The 22,396-nt window shown below is 52.7% G+C and overlaps 1 protein-coding gene across 14 annotated transcripts in view; it reads right to left on the bottom strand.

Moving 5' to 3' along the window:
* The window catches only part of LRP8 (LDL receptor related protein 8), an 80,512-nt gene that overhangs the window by 10,713 nt on the left and 47,403 nt on the right, over window positions 1-22,396 (bottom strand). For 3 of the 14 annotated variants that reach the window (XM_027537196.1, XM_027537200.1, XM_027537202.1), the window contains exons 5-18: window positions 21,237-21,620; window positions 20,190-20,312; window positions 19,271-19,393; window positions 17,298-17,336; window positions 16,025-16,144; window positions 15,824-15,949; window positions 12,484-12,658; window positions 10,303-10,530; window positions 7,770-7,888; window positions 7,394-7,533; window positions 5,756-5,897; window positions 4,634-4,786; window positions 3,537-3,761; window positions 1,439-1,507 (exon numbers count right to left, since the gene is read on the bottom strand). In XM_027537196.1, the coding sequence (XP_027392997.1) occupies window positions 1,439-1,507; window positions 3,537-3,761; window positions 4,634-4,786; window positions 5,756-5,897; window positions 7,394-7,533; window positions 7,770-7,888; window positions 10,303-10,530; window positions 12,484-12,658; window positions 15,824-15,949; window positions 16,025-16,144; window positions 17,298-17,336; window positions 19,271-19,393; window positions 20,190-20,312; window positions 21,237-21,620 (2,166 nt within the window). The remainder of the gene's footprint in view (window positions 1-1,438; window positions 1,508-3,536; window positions 3,762-4,633; window positions 4,787-5,755; window positions 5,898-7,393; window positions 7,534-7,769; window positions 7,889-10,302; window positions 10,531-12,483; window positions 12,659-15,823; window positions 15,950-16,024; window positions 16,145-17,297; window positions 17,337-19,270; window positions 19,394-20,189; window positions 20,313-21,236; window positions 21,621-22,396) is intronic. The other 11 variants (XM_027537197.1, XM_027537210.1, XM_027537201.1 and 8 more) reach the window with 9 other exon arrangements.

Below are 22,396 nucleotides of genomic sequence, written 5' to 3'. Positions count from 1 at the left end.
ATTCACATGCCACCTTCTCCAGAAGTGCCTACTCCCCCTTTCCTCCACAGAGGGTCATGCCTCTATCATGGCACTTATAATATGCAGTAACTCCTCTCCTGTATTACCTTTTTAATGATTAAGTCTGATTAAAGACTAAAGGCTCTTAAAAGTCGTTAATCTTTTCCTTCCTTGAATCCTTGGTACCTCGCACAGTCCCTTGCGTGGTGTTGAAGTTTTTAAAACATTCACTCACTAACTCGCCACAATACTGGGGATTCCCAGATTAAAGGGCAAAGTCCTTATCCTTGAGATACTCATAGGCAAGTAAGGGAGATAAACCTACAAATGGACAATCACAATGCAAAGATCCGACCAAGAGAAAAGACTGGCATGAGAGACAGGATGTGCAGCATACCAAGTGAACATCCGGGTAAGAATGAATCATCCCACAGGGCTCTCTGTGAGGTTTAAACAAATGTTCATCCTGGCCATGTTCCACATCCACCCCACTCCCGCCCTCCCATGCCATGTCCCATGGCTTTGATTATGCTCAAGAACCATGTCATACTTATTTTTAACCACCTTCCCTCCCCTTATCACAGAATCTGGTACATCACAGCTGCTTGATGTGAAAGGGAAAGTCACTCAGTCATGGTCAACTCTTTGTGACCCCATGGACTATACAGTCCTTGGAATTCTCCAGGCCAGAACACTGGAGTAGACAGCCATTTCCTTCTCCAGGGGATCTACCCAACCCAGGAATCAAACTGGGGTCTTCTGCACTGCAGGCGGATTCTTTACCAGCTGAGCTACCAGGGAAGCCCTAGCTGCTTGATAGGCCTTTCCATGTGGCTCAGTGGTAAAGAATCCACCTGCCAATGCAGGAGACACGGGTTCAATCGCTGGGTTGAGAAGATGGCAAACTACACCAGTATTCATGCCTGGAAAATCCCATGAACACAGTTGTTTGATAATGTTTGTTGAAAGCCAAACAGAAAGAATGCAAGATAGCATGATCTACCAAAGGAATGGCAAGTAGCTCTACTAATATTTTTCAGTGTATTACTTTTGTCCTACTCATTAATTCAACGAGTTTGTTATTTCCTCCCATATGCCAGATACTGCTAGGAGCTGGGGAGAGTGGGAGCAAGAGAGACACCAGGCCTGTCCTCATGGAGCTTACCGTCTGGCTGGCTTACATGGCTGGCATGTAGAGTGTCAGTGAGGGATAATGGGGGAAATATTTGGATAGTTGTTTGGGGCTAGGTCCTAAAGGGCCGTGGGTGCCAAGCTAAGAAACCAGACTACACCAGGACTAGGAGGTGAGCAGAAAGGCTTCCAGGGCAGAAAAGTCAACGAGAGGTCAGTGTGCTGAGTGCTCTGTCCTTCTAACGACTTTTCCCAAACCCTGGGCAGGGTTTCTCTTTTCTCCCCAGGGATTTGGGGCCACACTCACCCATGGGCACGATGATCCCAATGACAGCAGCTGTGACTGTGGAGCCCATCTTTCCATCTTCATTCCCATCTGCAAAACACAGACATTTGCAGGATGAGGCTCTATCACTGTGAGCCCAAGTCTTTCCTCGCTGGCCTCATGCAGTAAAAACTACCCAACTGCTTCTTGTCCCCGTTCCAAAATGATGGTCCTACTCAATGCTTAATAATTTAGTCTTTCCAGATCTCATCAGGACACAGGTCATCTCCATTTCACAGATGAGGAAACTGAGTCTTATTGGAGTTTGGGGGAGTCTCAACGTGGCAAAGCTGGGGCTCAAAGCCAGGACTTGTGACCTAAATCCCTTACCCCTTTCCATAGTGTTTGGGTGGCAGGAAGCTCGGGGCTGAACCCTTAGGTCTTTATGTTGTTGATGCTTGGGGCAACTGCCTCTTTCAGCCAATATCTGTTGCCTTATCTCTCCCTATTTCCACCTGAAATAGAAATCCTGTCTGCAGTACTGTCTGCATTATCAAAATGAGACACAATATAGCTTAGTAGAATCCAGAATACAGGCTTCTTGGTCAGACTTCTAGGGTTCAAATCCTGGCTCTATTCACTCCTTCTGTGACCTTGGGCAAGTTGTTGTATGTCATAAATATCATATTTCTTTACCTTTAAAAGGAGGATAATTATATACCTACTTCCTAGGGATATTGTGAAGATTAAATGAGACAATTCATGTAAAGTGCTTACTTAGCACAGTGCCTGACACAGCCTTACCAAGTTCAAAGAGGTCAGAGAGCGGGGTAGGAGTTCTTGTGAGGCCTAAATAGGGCAGATAAAAGCAGATTCTAAACTGAAAAGTGCTTGGAAATGGTACTATGTAGTTTTAAAAGTAAGTTGTGCCATCTTTTCCACTCTTACACTCATCTTCATTATAATATCTGTATAGAATTTTTTAGCTTAAAAAGCAGTTTTCCCTTGTATACTCATGATAGCCCTCTGAGGTGTGAGACGAACCATCACCCACATTTACTCCTAGACCGGAGATGACTGTCCCCTGGCAACGGCCAGATGCCATCCTCTCAGCAGGTCTACTTCTCCAAGTTACTCTAAGGGAACCTAACTATTAAGGGGAGAAAGAGTGCACTGTTTACAAAGTTTTCTGAGGAAATGCCGCTCTCTTCTCCACCTGGGTCCTGAGAAAACACAGGACAGTGATATTAAAGCCTAGAGTGTGATGAAGCCAGTGGGGAGACCCCTTGGTCAGAGCTCTGCCCAGATAAGAGGAACTGGACTTTACACAGCTTCCATCTGCCTCTCTGAACTCCAGGGTAAGCGCTCAACTCTGAAAATCCCACTCTGGACCATGATGGGCCCGATTAGAAAGATGCTGCCAAGCTGCGTAGTTTCTGGGCCATGCACATGTGGGAAAAAATTTAAAAGATAGTTTATCCTCTTAAATGAACTCCCCCCAGCAGGTAACTCAATTTAAAAGGTATTCACTGGTTAATGAGACAGAACATTTCTAGCAGTGACAATTACGGCTCCTAATGATTTAATAAGTGGTGAACTTATCCCAGGGTTTGCAGAGAGGCATGAGCAAACCATAGTTATGGATATGACTACCTGGGGAACCTACCTACCTGGGAAACCTTTCAGAACCTCGGTTCTCAAAGAACTGAGACCAGGGCTTTTGAAGTTTAAGTTTCTGAATCTGAGGGTCATACCCTCATACTCGTCAGTAGCGTGTGACATAGACACACCACCTGAGTCAGCAGAGGCTGTGTGCACAAGCTCTTCTGTTCACATGGCCTCCTCTGTCTCTCATCGTAACTTGCAAAGCAGGTAGGGAAGGGTTATTATTATCCCACTTGGTAGGTGAGAAAACAGGCTCAGAGACAAGAAGTAGCTTCCCTCAAGACCCTCTATGAGGCAGGAGCACCTGTGACTCCAAATTGCAGGCTGGTGCGCTACATCCCCCTGCTTCCTCCCTGCTGATAAGCCAACACTAAAGTCTGGTATGATCTCTTCTTCCCACAGATCCTCCCACCCTGGCTTCCCTAGGACCCCGCCCTCCCCATGTCATGCAAGAAGGCAGAACTCATTTCCTTACAGTGTTGGGAGTGGTTGCTGGTTGCAGGGCTTGGGGTAGACGGGCTGATGCTGGGAGCCCTGGGGACACTAACTGAGCTTGGGACCTCGGTGGCCAGGCTCGGTGTCTCTGTGCTGTGGTTCTGGTAGGTGGGGCTGTGGTTGGTGGTCCCAGGGGCTCTGGTGGTGTCGGCTAGTGTCCTCGCTGTGGTAGAGGCTAACGTCGTAGTTGAGGTAGACTGAGGTGCTGAAGGGGAAATACCATGAAGATCACTTGGACAGAGAACTTTGCTGTTTTAGTGCCTAAATTATTGCTCTATAAATATACTCGATGAAGTATAAACTCATCCTCATGGCTCAACTCAAATGCCCTCTCTAGTCCTCCTAAATGGGCTACGATCTTTTCTTTAGCTGAATGACAAGCACCTTATCTGTTTATACTGCACCTTGATTTGATAAAGATGAGTTATTAAAACAGTGCTGTCAGATTAGGTGTGGGAAAGGTCACTATAAAAGAATGGGAGGAGTGGAAATCAAGAAGGATTTTTTTTTTTTGATACATGTATACTGTTATATTACTAGGTTCAAATTCTCACTCAACTATAAACAATTGAACCTGGAAATCATAAATGATGCAGCAGACCTATGCTCAAACAAAAGGCCGTGTATCTTCATTGAGACTGGGGAATGAATAGGATTTATATGATTGAAGTATTCACTGTTAGTCCCAATCATATCACAAAAGGACTTTTGGTAGTGTGTGAAGTTCTGGGTGAGAAACAGGCAAGATTATAGTCACTTGCATACAAATAGTAACTGAAGCCATGGGGATAAAGGGTTCTTAATTTGAGGTCTTCAAGGGGTTCTGGATCCCCCTGAAGCTGAATTTAAAATGCTGTGTGTATATGTGCATCTTTCCTGGAAGCAAGAAGAGTCAGCCTTGGAGGGACCCTACAGGACACCGGAACTCAGGGTAGGTAATGAAGAGGCTACAAAGGCAAAAAGCAGCCAGAGAACATGGAGGAATCCAGGGACGCACAGTTTCCCAGAAATCAAGGAAGACTTCAGCAGATGGGTCTGCCATTCCCAGGGACCAGCCCTCCCGGTAGCTCTGCTCACCTCGGTAGCACCTCTTCATGTCAGGGCCCAGCCACATTGTGTCAGGACAGGCACACGTGTACTTGGGGGAGTGGCTGGAGATCTGAGGAGCAGGAAGGCACAGGTACTCACAGCCTCCATTGGGCTGGGCACTCAGCTCACAGGCATCTGCAGCTATGGGCACAGAGAGAGATGGCGAGAGAGAGTGTCAGGGCACAGATGGGAAATGCCAGGTTCCCCGTCCTCCCAGGGATGAGGCCCTACCCACTCAGCTCAATCGAAACACTTTTTCTGCTACTTCTGTCGAGCACCTTCCACCACTGGACTTGCTGTTTTATCCCCACGTTCGTTTAATGCTGACGACAACTCTGAGGGCTGGGTGTTATGCCCAGACTGACCGAAAAAAAAAAAAAGACTGCTTAAAAAGAACAAACTTGTCAACGCTGTACCTCTTGTAATTTTGGAGGCAATTTAAACTCAGGTCTGTTGGACTCCAGAGACCATGTTTTTTTCCTCCCTATGCCACATCTCTTTCTTCTTTAGATTTCTAGATCTAGAATCAGGCACCAACCTGATTTCCTTACCCGCTTTCCCCCACCTTCACCCTCTCTGTTACAGTTAGACTGAGGATACCCTAGTGACAGAGGCGGGAACAACCTAATGGTAGGATTCTTGGCTTTTGTTCCCAACCAGCCAGCTGACTTAATGACGGCCCTAGGATACATTACTTTATACCACTGCCAAGTATGAACAAATGACAGATGAGAAGCAATGGGCTTCTTCACGGCCAAAGTTGCTCTGGAATCAGACAGATCTAGGTTTAGGGTTAGCTCTACGATCTGCCGACGTTATTTTACCTCTCCACTACAGTTTCTTCAGCGGTTAAATGAGAACAGTAATTGCCATACTTTGTAAGACTGACAAAAATGGGACATTTGTATGTTCACTTATTTATACCCAGCCTTAGTTCACCAAGAGTGTGAGGCAAATGAAATAAAATATGTGACAGCTAAGCAGTTCACCAATGAGAGGGACTGTCAGCACTGCCTCAGGGGGTGCTGGGATGTGACACGAATGTGAACGCAGCCTGCCTATTGGATGGAGAGGATGTAGGCAGGGGACCTAGGACTGGGGAAGGCTCACCTCTTGGCTGCTTCAGCTCATGGAAGATGACTATATCATGCGGGTTGTTGAGGTTCTCAGCTAGGACGGAGATTTCCAGGCCATTGAGCCGATTTGCACTGAAAATGGCCTCATTCTCCAGGTCCGTCCAGAACACCTTGTCCTGTGGGGTACAGATACAGAGAATGGCCTAGAGCCTAAACCCATGACCTCTGTCTGAGGGCTCAGGCCCAAACCACAGTCACCAGAACTGCTCCGGCATTTCCCCTGAGGTCTCCTGTCCATGGATTCACGGTGGGACTCTCAGCTCTAACCTGTGGCATACGCTGTGGTTTACTTCTGTCTCAGAGGGTTACTCAGTGATTCTGTGCTTTGGCCTAAAGGCTGCTCATTAACGCTGAGCTAGTCCTGCTTCTTGGAGTTCAGCAGAACCAGGGTTGGGTTGGGTCTCTTTAGCTATTACCATCGCTAGGGCCCGGGACCAAGATCACAGAGGATGTGTGGTTTAGTGAGTATTATCCCTACAGGGCCTCCTCCTGCAGCCTCTGGGTGTACACGCGTGTGCATTCAATGGTTAGTCCACACAAGCCTAGATGTGCATATGTAGACAAATTCACATTTACAGGTACAACCATGCACTCTGTGCAGACCTAGACACAAGCCCACATGCTCATCTACATACCCAAAGGCACACTTGTACCTAAATGAGCACTTGTCTAAATATTGGTATACACGTTTACATTCACAAGCACTAGCACATACAGGAATGCACATGTTTTAACAGATGCATTTATGTATACACATGCACATCCACATACATGCCACATATATGCACAAGTACAAACACATGTGTCTGAACACACCTGTCTTTTGAAGCAGAGGCTGGACGTGGGAGGTGGAGCTTTGCCCACAGTTTCAGAGCTGTGCTGGGTGATGTTGCTCCAAGCAAACATTACCCACACCCACCATGGGCCAATGTCCCCTTGCTTCCCCTCCCCTTGATGGCAGAGCAAGTTATGGGGAAGAGGTATGTGTGTACAAGAACTTGATTGGTTCTGGCTTCCTTATTCCCCAAGGAGAAAGGTTGTCAGGGTCAGAACACAGGAAGGTCTTGCCTCTTCACTCTTCCATGAGCTTCTTTTTTGTTGCTGTGGGGTGTTTTTTTTTTTTTTTTGGTGGGGGGTGGAGCGGGAGGGGTCTTTTTTTCTTGAGGGTTAGGATGATGCCTGGTTCACCCCTATGACCCCAGGATCCAGCAAAAGTGAGTGCGAGTGGTTGAATTGAATAGCATCTATCAGGCCATTTCCAATAGTAAACGATACTAAGGAAATGTACATTCCTCCTCCTCCCTTTATTGGGCACCTTCTGTATATGTGGGTACAGTGCTGGGTGCTGAGGGCACAAGGTCTAGCAACTTACCTATGAGAAGTGCTCTCGGGGAAGGGCCTTGGGGAGGAAGCACAGGAGAGGCTGCCAGGTGGACAAGGGACTGCAAAGCCTCTGTTTGCAGGCAGCTCACATATTGCATACAAACGAGCCAATTGGCTTCCCTGTCCCTTTGTTTCCACCTGGACGAGTCTCAGGGAGTCGTCCTGTGTGAACAGCCTTTCCTAGGCTCCAGCTTCCTGAAGGAGCCTTGCCTCCCCTCTCGGGGCTCACCTCAAACACAGCTATCCCAAAAGGGTGGCTCAAGAAGTCAGGGGAGGAAATCAGCATCTTCCTGTTGCCTCCACTGAAGTCAATGCTGGACAGCTGGTGCAGCTTGGAGTCCACCCAGTACAAGCGCTGGTTCAGCAAATCTTGGGGAGGAAAAGGACGAGGGGATCAGTTGCTGAGCCTGCGACTGCAGCCTGGACCTTGGCTCCTTTGTGCCCCTTCCCTGCCCACATCTCCAGGCCAGGCCTCAGGAGGAGGCCAGCCCAGGGAAACCATCAGGAAACACAGGCACTGGCTCTAAGAGGGGATGTGGAGATGAGACCCACGGAGCTCCAGGCAGTGGTCAGTGTCAGGCACTACAACAGAAGGCAGGGCTCACCCAGGGTGATTCCGTTGGGCCACTCAATACCATCCGATACCAGTGTCTGCCGGCCCACGCCGTTGAGCCCGGACTTCTCAATCTTGGCCTGGAACCCCCAGTCAGACCAATACATGAACCTAGAGGAGAGAAAACCCAGCTGAGCTTCTTGACAGGGAACGTGACTGGGGTGGTCTGGCTCACAAGGACTCAACGGCCCGCTGGATCATGCTTAGTGGGGACTGGAAGCAGACCTCTAGAGTTCATGGGAACATCCAGTCTTAGAACTGACAGGTGAGCTGGTTTCAGGTGCATTACACAATGATTCAGTATTTGTATATATTGCAAAACGACTGCTGTAATAAGCCAGTTCACATCCAGCACCACACATAGCTACAGTGGTTTTTCTTGTGATGAGGACTTTTAAGATCTACCACTCTCCAGTTTTTAAACTTCATGATGGCTTCTCCTATTGACCTTAAAATCAGATCCCAAATCCTTACCACAGCTGACAAGGCTCTGCACGACCAGGGCCCTGCCTACCTCTCTGGCTATTTCTCCTAGCACCATCGCCCACCTTCCTTACAAACCTCACAGCTGCCCCACAGGGCTTCTCTTAGGTCCTTCAGGGCACCAAGGCCTTCACGGAGCCTTCGCGCCCACTCTTTTCCCATTTACAATGTCTTTTCAGTAGAGAATCTTCCTCTGTTAGGAAGTAGGTTCTTCCTTCCCCTCCAAGTAAGTAGGTTCTCCCTGCTATCTTCTCTTAAAGCACCCCGTTCTTCCCTTCTGCAGCGCTCACACCATTGTTGATTTTTGTAGGCTTTCTGGCGTGTGGTGTGTTTGTTTGCTGTCTGTTTCCCCACTAGTCTACAAGCTCCACTAAGGGAGGGTCCCTCATCTGCGTTAGTCCTCACTTTATGCCTGGCAGGTGGCTGGTGTGTGATATAGGTCTTCATTTACCATTTGTTGAACAAACTAGTGTTTTCATTCTAGCCTCACAATTACCCCAGAAGGGTATCATTACTAGTCCCATTTACAGATGAATAAATTGTGGCTCAGAGGGGCTGACTTTCCTAAGATCACGATGTGAACAAGCAGAGAAACCAGGCTTCAAATTTAAGTTGAAATTCAAGCCTGCATGCTTAACCCTCCCCATAATGCCTCTGCTGAAGCCTGGTGTCCAGCCAAGCTGGCTCCAGGCTAAAGGGCCGAGTGATTGTTCTGGATCCCTTCCATTTGCTGCTCTGAATCCCATCGCCATTCTGCTCTGTACAGCAAAAGGCTGGTGCACGTGGAAACCACATCAATGGGCTTGACTCCCTAGCTCTCTGGCTTCCAGTTGGATTCAGCAAAATATTGGAGGGGGAAGAGGACAGACTGAGGTCAGGATGTCTATTCCCCTGACTCTCCCACACAAAGCTGACTCCAACTGGCTCATGCTCTAAAGGTTTAACCGGCCTCAAATTATCTTCATCTGAGTGTGCAGTGGGTTTCCTGCTGGGACCCTGGCAGATCCACAACGGACTAGGGATGGGCTGGGTGTAACCACATGGTCTGGGGGACATGGCAGGTACAGCCCCAGGTCTGTATGACAGCAGACAGGGAACAGGGTTGAGGTGGGATTAAATGAGATGACTCAGTGTCTGCAGAATGCCTGGGACTGTGCTGGGTGCACCTGTGTGTGCCGAGTAAATGGCAGCTGTCAGTCACTTCCCAAGGCCACACACACCCTCTCGGGTGGCCAGCCCCAACCCCAGCTGCCCGACTGGAAGAAGAGGGTTCTCTTATCGCTGCTTAACAATTAAGGAAACAGCAGAAGGAGGAAGCTGGTGATTCTGGCAAGCAATAGGATGCAGCTGCTTAAAAACCATGCCATCTCAGGACATCACTACTGAGGAAGGGAGGGAGTCCTGCTCTGTTCAGAATCCCTACTCCCAGTACAGAGGCATGGCCAGAGCAGGTCAGCCTGGGTAATGAGGGGCCCGGAGACTGTGGGCAACATGGGTGGGGATGGAGGTGGGCAGCCTGGAGCAGAGTAGACCCTGTAATTTTGTTCCTCAAATCTCTCTGGCTGTCTGGAAGGGCAGGGGGGAGACAGCCAGAGGTAACCCCAGAGGCCAATCAGAGAGATTTGGGAATGTGAGAAACAAACAAAGATCACTTTCCAATGGGCAGAGCTGCCCCCACTCAAACAGGCCGTGTGGGATGTAATGGGCTCCTGTCTCTGGGAGTATGAGCACCTACCAGATGCCCACCTGCAGCGCATGGCAACCTGAGGGAAGACGTCCCGCCCCAGGAATATCTACAGTCTCCAGCGCCCTGAGATGCTCAGTTCTGTGATATGATGAGTATCCCAGTCCTGGGAGTGCCCTGACAGCCAGTGCACAAGGACCCCTGGTCAGGCGCTCATAGGCTGAGGGGCCCGCAGGGACTCTCTCCCCCATTGCCTGTGTCTGGGTGGCCCAGGGCCTTCCGAAGCCCTCGAGATAGCTCTGGTGACAGACGTGTGCAGACTGAGCGCCCAGCACAGTCTGGGGGTGGGAACACTCACCCTTGCAGGGGGTCGACGGCAATGGCCCGGGGTTCGCTGAGGTTACGGCTGAAGAGAGTACATCGGCGTTTGCCGTCAACTGTGGCCACGGAGATGGTCTTGTTGCCAGAGTCGGTCCAGTAGATGTGCTTGTGGACCCAGTCCACCGCCAGGCCCTCGGGAGAGTGCAGCTGCTCGTCAATGAGGACATCCTGCTCCACGGGGTTGCTGGCTTTGTCCATGTAGGCGCTAGGAGCAACCAGGGCTGGCGTGGGCAGGCGTGCCACTGCTGGGGCCCGTCTGCAGCTGCCCTTCCCCTCTCTTCCCTCTGGGCCATGGCAGTGCACCAGAGAGGAGCTTGGCTCAGTTCCATTCAATGGGCTCTCTGGGCCACCAGGGTAAGGACACAAGCTCGAGTCAGCCACAGTCTCTGGCCTGAAGGAGCTCAGTTTAGAAGGGACAGAAATTTATAGCCCGATAATTACACCAATACTCTGTGATTACGGAAAGTATCAGAGGCTGTACCAGCAGAAAAATGGAAACCACATCATCCTGGGGGGCTGGAGGAGGCCTTGTGGTTGAGCCCTGAAGGACCAATTCACCAGGAACACAAGGAACAGACAGGTCGGGTTAGAGTCAGCATGTGCAGATGCCAAAGCACGTGTTCTGAAACACTGAGAGAGCCAGCGGGCGGGGTGGAGGGGGTAAGTGAGGGTGTGAGACGGGGAGTAGGTAGAAGGGGCCACCTCCTGATGGCCCTCGCATATGCGCTAAGGGTAAAACTGAACAGGTCAGAGGACATGGCCAGACAGGGGAGTTAGATCACTGTGGCACGTGCAGAGTACGAAAGGGTTTGGAGCGGGAGGGGATAAAGGCAGGGAGACCAGTTAGGAGGCTGTGAGCACGTCCAAGTGAGAGACGAAGAGGGTCTGCAGAAGGGCTGAGGCAGTGAGAATAGAGAGAAGGGGCCAAAATACAGCAGACACTCAGGGGGCAACACTAGCAGGGCTTTATGTCTCCCAAACGCTGTTTTCCCCAAGGCTTTCTTCTCCCCAGACCCTCTCTTTGCTCTATTAGTTCCACAGTGCCCATGGCCATCCATGACTCAAATTCTCTGATCTTGACAAGTGTCTAAGTTTCAGACTATAAAGCCAACTGGCCCCCTTTGAATGTCTCATGGACGCCTTGAACGCAACACATCCCAAACTATTCACCCCATTCCCTTCTTCTCAGCCACACTCAGCCTGCCTACCCCACCACCATCTCTCCCCTCCTGGTCCCATCTCAGAGAACGGTACCCAAGTGCCAAGCAAGAAACCGAAACTCTCAAAACGAAAGTGGGAATTCATTTCAACTCTTCCTGCTACAGCCCCACACACAGTCTGTCATCAAATCCTGCCTCTTTCAGTCACAACTGTTGGACACACACTGCTCGAGCTGGTTCTGGGTGTGCGAGTGTGAGTGTGTCTATGTGCGCTGGGGTGTGATAGGCACTGGGTTGTCATTGAGAAGCCACTGGCATTGCTTCCATCCATCCATCCCACCACCTGTTCAACAGTCCACCCAGGGCCTGGTCATCGGCAGTCCTGAGTCCAAGTGGATCTCAGGACAAAGAAAGGACATGACTACCAAAGGGGACTTGGGCACGCAGAAGCTCCCAGGAGAGAACTTTCTTGTGTGTGTGAGGAGCCTTCCTGGGAACAGACTGTGATGTGAAGGGCTGGTCTGGGTGTAGTGCAGCCCCCAGACCGGGTCGGAGGTGTCCTGTATACTTTTCCTTCATGATCATCACAAGAGATATTACTGTGTTCTGAGTGGGATCCTCCAGGCAGGCCCAGGTCTGAGTCATCTTTGAGTCCTGAGCATCCAACACACATGTATGTGAGCGGCTCTGAAAATCCCCGCCAAAGCCAGAGGCACCGTCCTGTGCCTTGCACTGCCCGACCAGGCCGCCAGAGGTCAGTCAAAGCCCCCATGTGTGGGCCCAAAGCTGCTCTCCCAACAAAGCCCTCAGACTCCGTTGGCCCAGCAGGTGGGGAAGTCCCGGCAGTTCCACGTGCCCTGTGCTCCTGCATCCCCTCCTAAGCCCCAACTCTGTCCTGGGGGAACCTAGGGGCAGAGCGGGTGCAGAGGCCACCGGTCCTCTCCTCCTCTGTCAGGCCCTCTCCACGCCTTGGCTGCAGGAGCCAGGCCTCTGCTCACCTGTAGATCTTGCGGTAGGAGAGGTCACACCAGTAGATGCGATTGGTGGCAACTTCAACATCCAGCGCCACGACGTTCTTGAGCATGGGGATGAGCCGTGAGTAGTCCCGCTTTACCAGGTCTATCCTCCGCACTTCGTGCCGGTTGGTGAAGATCAGGGATGGGCTTCTGCCAGCTGCCATGCAGGGGGGTTGAGAGGGAAAGAGTCAGCGCAACAGGTGGGGGGCGTCTAGAGACCAAGGCTCTGCCACTGGTTTGCTGGGGGACACCTCATCTCCTGTAAAAAGTGGTGGCAACTCCTACCTCACAAGTTAGAGAAATAAGTGAGATAACGGGTACAAAAGCCATAAGATGCAAAGCACCACACATAACAAGAGGGATTTTTTTTTTATTAGACATAAACTCCCCCAAATCTGAGATGACTCCATTTCCTCTGGCCTGTATGGGAGGTTTTCTGCAGTAACTCCAGCTCCCTGTCCAGCCTCATCACTCACCCCCCTAACACCTTGGTCCCAGCCACCAGGCTATCTGTCATCATCTCCCCACGGCAGAGCTTTGCTGCCTCAGGGCCTTTGCTCAAGCTGTCCTTCTACCTACAGTGCATTTTTCCCCAACAGCTGCCTCCTCTTCTGCTTGGGCCCCACTGCAACATTCAAGAAGGGGCAACATGAATGTTACAAATGAGTTACAAAGATGACTGAGGCTGCAGGATGGAGCACAGACCTCAGGGCTGGTGGTGAGGCTCAAGGGAGGAGATTCAAGGAGGTCATTGTGAGTCTTCAATTTACACAGAGTGTGTTTGGGGACACAGCAAGAGATGAATCTGCAGATGCCAGCAGGGACCCAATCACAAAGGATCCTGTGATCTGGATATGCACTTTATTCTGAGCCAGTAGCTGGGGCAGGATGTGTATAATATGATACAGATCATTCACATGCAAAGGGACAACACACAACTGGTGTATATATAAACTCATTTTCAGACTTAGGATTAGATTTCAGGAAGAACATCAAAGGTTTAACACTCCTGGCAACTCCATGGGGAAGATCACTGTCCCCCAGGCCTAGGAGGGTCTAGAACTTGGCACAGGCCGCCGCTCCTCCAGCCTGTTTTCAGATATAACGGGCCACTCTCAGGTATCTGCAGTCTCTGAGCAGAAACACCTATCTCTGGAGCTGCCTGGGCCTTCTCCCAGTCTTGTTTTCCAGCTGACACTTCTGCAGGGCCCCTGGTCCCTGTCACTGCACATCTCTGCCAGGGTAATGTGCTCCTTGGGGGTTGGGAGGGACCAGCACAGAGCCATGTGGGGCCTGGGGCTGAGGGTGTGACCTGTGTGTAGTGATAGAGATCATTTCAAAGCAGGGTGGGGGTGGCAGGGAGGGTATGGGACACAGAGCATGGAAAAATACAGCTCCATGTGCAAGGAGAAAGGAGAAAAGCTGGGTTCAAGGCCAACTCTCCCACTGACAATCTGTGATCTCCTTGCCTGGAAAGTGAAAGTCGCTCAGTCGTGTCTGACTCTTTGCGACCCCATGGACTATACAACCTATGGAATTCTCCAGGCCAGAATACTGGAGTGGGTAGCCTTTCCCTTCTCCAGGGGATCTTCCCAACCCAGGGATCGAACCCAGGTCTCCCGCATTGCGGGAGGATTCTTTACCAGCTGAGCCACAAGGGATTTCCTCGCCTGGAAATGAGAGCAAAGACACCTTATCTTCCTGAGGGCAGGAGCTGGGTTAAAGGGTATCTTGAACTGATTTTTACTGAGAGTTGTGACTGTGACAGGTGCCCTGTTTGTTTACGACTGGAGTTTTGGTGGAACTGCACTCTAGATATTGATATGTGGGGGTTGTATATATATGGGCCATTGTGTGTTGTCTCCACTGCAAGTATACAGTCTATGTTACACGTCACACCTGTCCTAGGTGGGGGAAGGAACTGGTAGCAAGCTACATGTGATGTGCTAATGTATATTCTGTACATTGGACAGTTTGGGTGCTAAGTGTTTCGGGTTTACCGGCTCTATGTCAATTATTGTAGCTGCTGTATTGTTATAGCCTACAGAGTGGGTATTTGTGCATCTGAATTCCAGGTTCATATATCCAACAGCCTACACAATACTTCCACTGAGATGTCTAAACAGTTTTGTTAAATTTAACATGTCCAAATTAATCCAATATTCTCCCAAACCTTCTTTTACCATTTTTCCCAATGCCTTAAATAGCAATCCCATTTTTTCGTTTGGTTAAAAACCTCATGGTCATCTTTGACTCCTTTTTTCAGTTTCACATCCTACATTCAATTCATAAGAAAATCCTGTTGCTTCAAAATAAATCCTGACCTTGAAAATATATTCACATTGTCTACTTTTCATTTTCTCCATGCAACACCCTGGTTTAATCCACCATCACCTCTCTCCGGGCTGACTGCAATGACCTCTGCAGCAGTTACCCAGCTTCCTCCCCTGTCCCTGACGGTCTATTCTCAACACAGCGGCTAGAGGGAGCTGGTTAAAATGGAAGGCACCCTGTCTCTTTACTCTGAACCCACCAAAGCTTCTTTCCCCCGGACTGATGGTGAGAGTCAGCCCTTATAATAGTCAAGATGGCCTTTATGATCTGCCCCAAGTCACCTTGTGGGCTTCATCTCCTCCTATTCTCTTTGCTCCAGCTGCACCGGCTTCCTCTTTGTTATCTCAACACAGCAGGCATGCTGCTATTTTTGGTTCCTGCAGGTCATGCATGGCTCACTCCTCCTCCTTCAGGTCTTTATGCAAATGTCATCTTCTCAGTGAGGGCTGACCGCTCTCATTTAAAATCGTAAGCCATTGCCCCCTTGGACTTCTCTACTTTATATTTCTCCTGAACCCTAATTACTGTCTGCCATGCACTGAATCTTAGTTTTTTGATTTCCTGTTTCACCTACTAGAGTGTAAATCCTATAAGGACAGAGATTTGAATCTGTTTTGCTTACTGTTGAGTCTCTAGTGCCTACCACAATGTTAGGTGTTCAGTGTAAACAAATGAATAAAGCGAATTCCATCGGCTGACCTGATGATCACCGTCAGGTCTGCACGCAGCTCTTTGTGTGGGCTGCCTATGCCACTTGTGGCCAGCATGGTCCAGCTTATATCTGCCATGTGAGTGCAGTCTCTGGGTGGCTCTATGCATGGTCAGTGTTGTGTGCACGGTTGCACTGTGTGTGTGCTATATATTGCAACTTCCTATCTGAGTGTGTGAGGGGGTATGTGTGCACACCTACTCCTCGCATTAAGCACGCTGCTTCCTGGACTTGCTCAGAGCTGCTCCCCTGCCCCCACCTTGTAGTGTCCATACTGACCAACGGCCTTGCAGTTCTTGGTCAGTGTGTCCATCTCGTAGCCAGGGTGGCACTCGCATTTAAAGTAGCCCTTGTAATTGACACAGATCTGGCTGCAGGCATCTGGGTCCTCGCACTCATCGATGTCTGTGGGGAGGAGCAGAGGTCAGAACCAGCAGGAGGAACTGCCTCTGCTTGAGGGGCTGGGGTGGGGGTGCTCACCACCACAGGTCTTCTGGTCCAGGAGCTGGTAGCCCGCAGGGCACGTGCACTCAAAGCCAATCTTAAGGTCAGTGCAGATGTGGGAACAGCCGCCATTGTTGTGCAGACACTCGTTCAGGCCTAGAGAGGGACATGGGCTCCTGAGGGTCCAGGAATTGAGACTGGGGTGGGGGCGGGACATGGATGGGCCTGGAGTTGAAGCAGAGATTCAGGGCAGCCTCAGCCTCCCTCAGAGCCTCATCGAGCCACAGCCTCGTCAGCCAGGTGACTGGGCAAGAGGAGGCTCAGAGAGGGTCCTTGCTTAAGGCCAGACACACAGACAGGACAGGGTGGAACCAGAACTCGGGTCCTTTGCCTCCCAGGCCAGGACTCTGTCCATCACCAGCCTGGAGGCAGCCAGGCTGCCTAAGGTCTTTCCTTTCACAAACACGTTTCTTACATCTCCTTCCTCATGACCTCAGTAAGCATGTGCCATGTCCAACCATCAAGTACCTTAAGAATCCCCTGTGAAATGCCCTTGCTTAACCACCTCCAGTCTCGGGAAGCCCACTTCCCCCTGAGACAGCTGGTGCCATGCAGGGTTGGCCAGAGTCCAATGGCTCCCTCAGAATTTCCTTAAAGCACTGATTCCTGGTCCCCTGGCTTTCAGGTGTCTTTCTCTGGATGCACTCTTTCTGTCCATGTCCCTCTCTGGACGGGGCCCAGAGCTAGTCTACCACCCAGAGGGGTCTGAACTACTACAAGGGCTGCCCTCTACTGAGCCTGTGGTTATTTAAGACTGCCAGGCCTCTATCTCCATGGCACTGTTGCTAAGTCAGTTCTCTCCCACTGTGAACTATGGTGGACTTTTTCCCCACTCCTCTCCTCTCAGCCCCTGTCCCTATTCCTACACTTGGTCACAAGTCTGGTCCCAAGATTACCGACTGCTGCAAGGGATGAAGGGATCTGGTTCCCCCATCCTCCACTCCCTCACCACGTCTGGCAGGGTCCTAGTGGAGGTCAGAGAGGCCAGGACCAAGGCTCACCAAGTTCTCACAGCATCTTCTGGGCTTTAGAATCACAGAAGGTTAACTCTTCAAGCCAGGGGAAGGTGCCGTGCCACCCTCTGCCCATTAGACCCCTGCCCCGCCACTCCAGCCAAGCCAAGCAGAGCTGTGCCGAGCCAGCCAGGGCCATGCACACAGCCGGTCTGAGCTTCCCACCCCAGGCCATGCATAGCTGTGGGTGCCCCCCCGCCAAGCCTGAGCCATGCTGGGGGAATATTCCCCTTTACCCCTGGGCCGCCTCCTGTTTCTCTGGGACGTTGGCAGAACTGAAAGAACAAGACCATGGCAACCCCATGACTGGCGGGCTGGGGATGACTCGGCCAGGCCCAACACTGGGAAGCCCCAGCACCTCGGGGTGGGCTGAGCCACAGTAGCTCTGGGGTGGTCTCTGGAGGGCATCACCTTCGGGTCTTCCCATCACTCCCAGCCCTCCCTGACCTCTCCCACAGCACACTGCATACTGCTCCCTCAGCACCATCCGTTCACTTGTTCACCTGCTCACTCATGGCCTCAGTCACCATCACTCACTTCCTCCCCCTCCTTCTGCAGGAGTGGCAGTTCAACCACCGTATTTACTGAGCACTGGGTGGAGCAGGAGGTGCCAGATGGCTCTGATGGGGAAGGGGAGAGTGCCACGTGACTTAGGCTTCCATGAAAGACGAAGGCGCAGAGTCCTCCAGGGTTGAGGTGAGTCAGGGTCAGAGAACAGGTAGAGGGTCCCTCAGCCCTGGAGAGTCAGCATGGAGGCAGAAGAGGGGAGTCTGGGCCTTCCCAGTTTGATCTACCCTGGAGGTGAGTCTGCTGGGGCCTGTAGCAGAGGGAGGGAGGGAAAGTGGTCCAGAGAGGCCTGAGGAGCATTTGGGGTCCCCACGGAAGGAAGGGGCAGTGCCCCCAGCACTAGTGCCCACCTGCATGCACACATCTACATGCTCACACACCAGCTCACATGCACAGGCACATTCACACAGACATGGCAGCCACACAGAGACACACGATGCAACTCCCTTGCCTTCCTCCGAGAAGGAGTCATGGATACAGACACTGGTCTCTCACCAGCACAGAGACACAAACACATGCGTACATACGTCTCTTTGGAGTGTCATGCAAAAGACAAGAGAGAAGAGAGTTCAGCAGGTTAGTAGTCTCCGGTAGGGCGCCTAGGCTCAGATGTTCCTGCCGCCCTATCCTCTTTTCCATAACTTCCTTCTTCTGGGACTTTTCAGGGCAGAGCCTGGGGGGAGTCTGTCACCTGCAAGCTCAGACGAAGGCCGAGTGACCTTCTCCCAGCTTCTCTTCCTTCCTGAAATCAATTTCTTAATCTTCAAAAGGGGAAAAAGTGTTTTGTTTCAGGAAGCTCAAGGGAATGATCTGCTCTGAAGGCCCAGGAGGTGCTGGGTGGAAACAGGCCTGCCAGGAAGGTAGGGGAGGGAGGGTCTGGCCTAGGCTCTGTCCGCTCAGGGGTTCTCTGTCCAAGCCACTGACCTCAGAAATGAACCTTCCTAGAGCCCGCCCTGGGTTTCCCACAAGCTCTTGGTGATGTCCGCCCACCTGCAGTCCAGACTCTCCCACTCCTTTTAGCTTGGAACCCGGCCTGACAGCTCTGGCCGTCAGGGCAACTGCCTCCTTGCATTCGTTGCTTGTGTCCAGCCTGTGAGTCTGGTCTCCCAGAAAGTTCCTCAGGGCACAGGACGGTGCCACCCTCTGCTGCTGGGTCTGCCCTATCCTTACCCAGGCCTGGCCTGAGCCCAGTGACCTTCATCTGGACCTCGTCTGGCCACCCGCTGGCTGTTCCCCGCCTCTTACAAGGCAGGGTCCCCTGCTGGGGGGCTGGAAGGCCTCAGAGGCCAGGGCCCTGGCTAGGACAGCAGGGCAGAAACAATGAGAAAGACAGAAAGTTCCCGAGTGAGCACACACTCAGAGGTCTGAATCTGAAACAACTGAAGAGAGGCTGTGTTTACGAGAGGAAGCACAATTTCTGAGCATTCGGAAAGGAAAGGCCCTTAGATTAGCAGAAACACAGAACAAGAGGCCCCAAAGGCAAAGAGCCCCTTCTGAGACCACGGGACAGCACACAGGTCCAGAGAGAGGGTCAGAACAGCACATGTGCAGAGGGGTGGGTGAGGGCTGTGGCCTGAGGGCCGGGAGGGGGTGTGACGGGGCGGGGGTTAGTCCAGCAGCCGGACAGAGACAGGTACTGTACCACACTCTTTCAGAGGCTCATCCGACCAGTCCCGGCAGTCCCTCTGAGCATCACACACTTTCCTGCCGTCCACGCACTCGCCACTCTTACACTGAAATCTGCGGGGACCCTCACATGTTGACTCTGTCGGGCCGGACAAGAGAGTGGACAGCACCTGTGAGACCTTAGGTAGGGAGGATTGGGGTGGGCTGGGCCCATGGGAGTTGAGGAGAGCTCCAGACTCAGCCCCCACCAGCCTCCAGATGGTGGCCCAGGATTGACAGCTGAATACAGGGTTGGTGGGAGCTCTGTTCATAGAAGGACAGGACCTCAGGGATAACCAGGATCATGGAGGTGGGCAGGGTGTGGGGGTCTACATCTGAACTACCAGCATTAGGGACCTTGGAGGGAAATGCAGCCCCTCTACAGACACCCTGGGGGCTGCAGGGACCATCTCCTGAGGGGGCCTGTGCTCCAGGGGTCCTAAACTGGGGAGGCGACCTCACCGCCCAATCCTTGATCCATTTCTCCAGATGACCAGGGGTTCAGGGTCCCTACTCCTGCAGGGTGATGACAGAGAGCCACCTGAGAATTAAGGGGGCTCCCTGGGGAGCAGGACTCTGCCTCTGCCCGGTCCGGGAACCAGTTAGTGACCCTGCTTGTGGGTGCAGATGTAGACAAAGGGTGGGGGCTGGATCTCCTGCAGTGCCTTCACATCCCTTCCCCCAGGCCTCTTTCAGCTTTTGCAAAGTCCTTAAGGCTCCACGTCTAGTGCCATGCGGACCCGCACAGAGGGGGTCTGGGTGGTTTAGGGGCAAGTAATACTCTGGGGGAAGAGGCATCATAAGGACCAAGGGGTGGTGTCTCCTAACTCCACTCTCTCCAGGGAGCCAGGGGAAAGCTCAGGGGGTGCTGTCCCTTTGCCACTGACCACACTCACCCTGCAGGCAGCCAGTTTCGTCACTCCCATCTGGACAGTCCTGCTCCTGGTTACAGCGCTTGATGGCAGGCACACAAGTCCCATCCCCACATTGGAACTCGTCTCCACGGCAGGTGCCCAGCGCTGCCAGGGGAGGGTAAGCGGAGAGGGTCAGTGCCCTCAGGTGCTGGGACAGCTCTCCTCCCCCACCTCCAGCCCCACCTCCACTCCACGTCCACCCCCAGCAAGAAGAGAACCAGTGGCTGAGCTTGGGAGTCTTCGGAGGACACCTGGCCAAGGCACAAGATGGGGAGACTGAAGCTCAGAGAGGGGGAAGGCCTCACCCAGGGTCACACAGCACTCTGGCACGCAAAGCCAGGACTAAAACTCAGGTCTCCTGTTTCCCTCTCTACCGTCTCTCCCCAGGGCCACCCCTCTGGAACAGGCACCTAAACGTCTTTGGAATCTCAGTGCTCGTTACTTAATGACCCCACCCTTTCAGCCAACCCTTCCTCAGTGCGCAGGATGTAGGGGTGGGGGGGGGGGGCACAGATTACTAAGAGCCTCCCCTTCCTCTAAGAGCTCAAGGGTGCAGAGCAGGGCTGAAGGGCAAAGGAGATCATTGTGTGGATGTGTTGTAAGACAAGGTGGCCAGGAACCTGCAGGAGCTCAGGGGAACCCAGCCCAGCAGGGCCCATCAGAGGAATCTGGGAGAAGCCTTGAAGGATGAGCAGGCCCAGGAGGTAGGGAAGGGTCGGGTTGGGGCTCTTCTTTAGTGTACCAAGGTCTCTGGCATTGGAACCGGTGGGTGACTGCTTGGGCCAGGGAAGGCAGGGGTGGGAGGTATGACAGGGGCAGGGGTGCATCCTGGAGGGTCACAGGTGCCTGTGAAGACCCTGAGCTCCACAGCTTAGCAGCCATGTGACCACACACACTTCACGTTTCCCCAGTTCTGTCGCGCCCGTTAAACCAAGACTAGGGTCGGGGTAGGGCGAGAAGAGGCGGCCCCCTCCGCGGACGGCGGCGCACCCGCGGCCCTGGGCGATATGGGGGTGGGCGGGGGCTTACGGCAGTCGGCCTCGTCCGACTTGTCCTTGCAGTCGCGGTCACCGTCGCAGCGCCAGCCCAGGTGCACGCACTCGCCGCTGCGGCAGGCGAACTGGGCGGCGGCGGCGCAGGCGGCGGGCGCGGGCGTGGCCCGGGGGCCCGCGCGGCCGCACAGCTCGGCCGCCTCGTCCGAGCGGTCCTCGCAGTCGAACTGGCGGTCGCAGACCCAGCGCTCTGGGATGCAGGCGCCGCTGTCGCCGCTGCAGCGGAACTCGCGGGGCCCGCAGGCCGGGTCGGCGCAGCCGCGCTCGTCGCTGCCGTCGCCGCAGTCGTCGTCGCCGTCGCACACGAACACGGCGGCCAGGCACGAGCGGTTGCTGCACTGGAACTCGTGCGGGGCGCACACTGCGCGGGACAGAGAGCCGGTCGGCCCGCCGGACCCTATCCCCGGCGCCCCGGGCCCGCCGGTCCCGCTCCGGGGGCCCTGATCCTCACCCACCGGCCTGAATGAGCCCTGCTGGGGGCCCCAAATGTGGACGGCAAAGGGGGCCTCCAGTCGGGGTCCAACTAGGGTCATGCTGAACGACCCGGTGCAGCAGGCTGTCCTGCCTAGCCTCACTGGGAGCGGGAATTCCTGTCCTGCTGCCTGCAGGATGGTGGGACTGAGTCTCTAAAGCTGCAGAGTGTAACCTGGCTTGAAGGCCTCTCCCGATGTTCCCAGGAAATGATATGTAGCATGACACCGACCCTTCCAGGAACAAGGCCTCGACCTACTTCCTTACAACACAGCTCAGGGCCCTCCCCGCTCCCTGGTTTGCTTGCACTATCCCCTCTAAGTCCCTTGGCCTGGCATCCAAGGCCACTGGCATGGAGCTACTGCTGTACCCCATCACCTCACTCCACTCACACCCTGCTTCACATCACACACTAGACCATTTGTACACTTTCCCACTTCCCCAGCCTTTGCCCAGGCTGTTTCATCTGCTGGGCGCCCATCTCTTGCCTACCACTGTCTCTCTTTATCACAGTGATGAGTTCAAATCCTTCAAGGGTCCAAATTCTACCTCTTTCATAACACACTCGTGTTCCCCTGCTCGGGAAGTCTCCACACACCTCCACTCTTCTTCCAGGTGCCCTGCACAGCCTGCTCAGGTGTCCGGGTCTCGTGTCCTTCTCTGTCT

This window comes from Bos indicus x Bos taurus, chromosome 3, assembly GCF_003369695.1.
Source record: "Bos indicus x Bos taurus breed Angus x Brahman F1 hybrid chromosome 3, Bos_hybrid_MaternalHap_v2.0, whole genome shotgun sequence".
NCBI lineage: Eukaryota > Metazoa > Chordata > Mammalia > Artiodactyla > Bovidae > Bos > Bos indicus x Bos taurus.
This window is presented reverse-complemented; position numbering and strand designations above follow the sequence as displayed.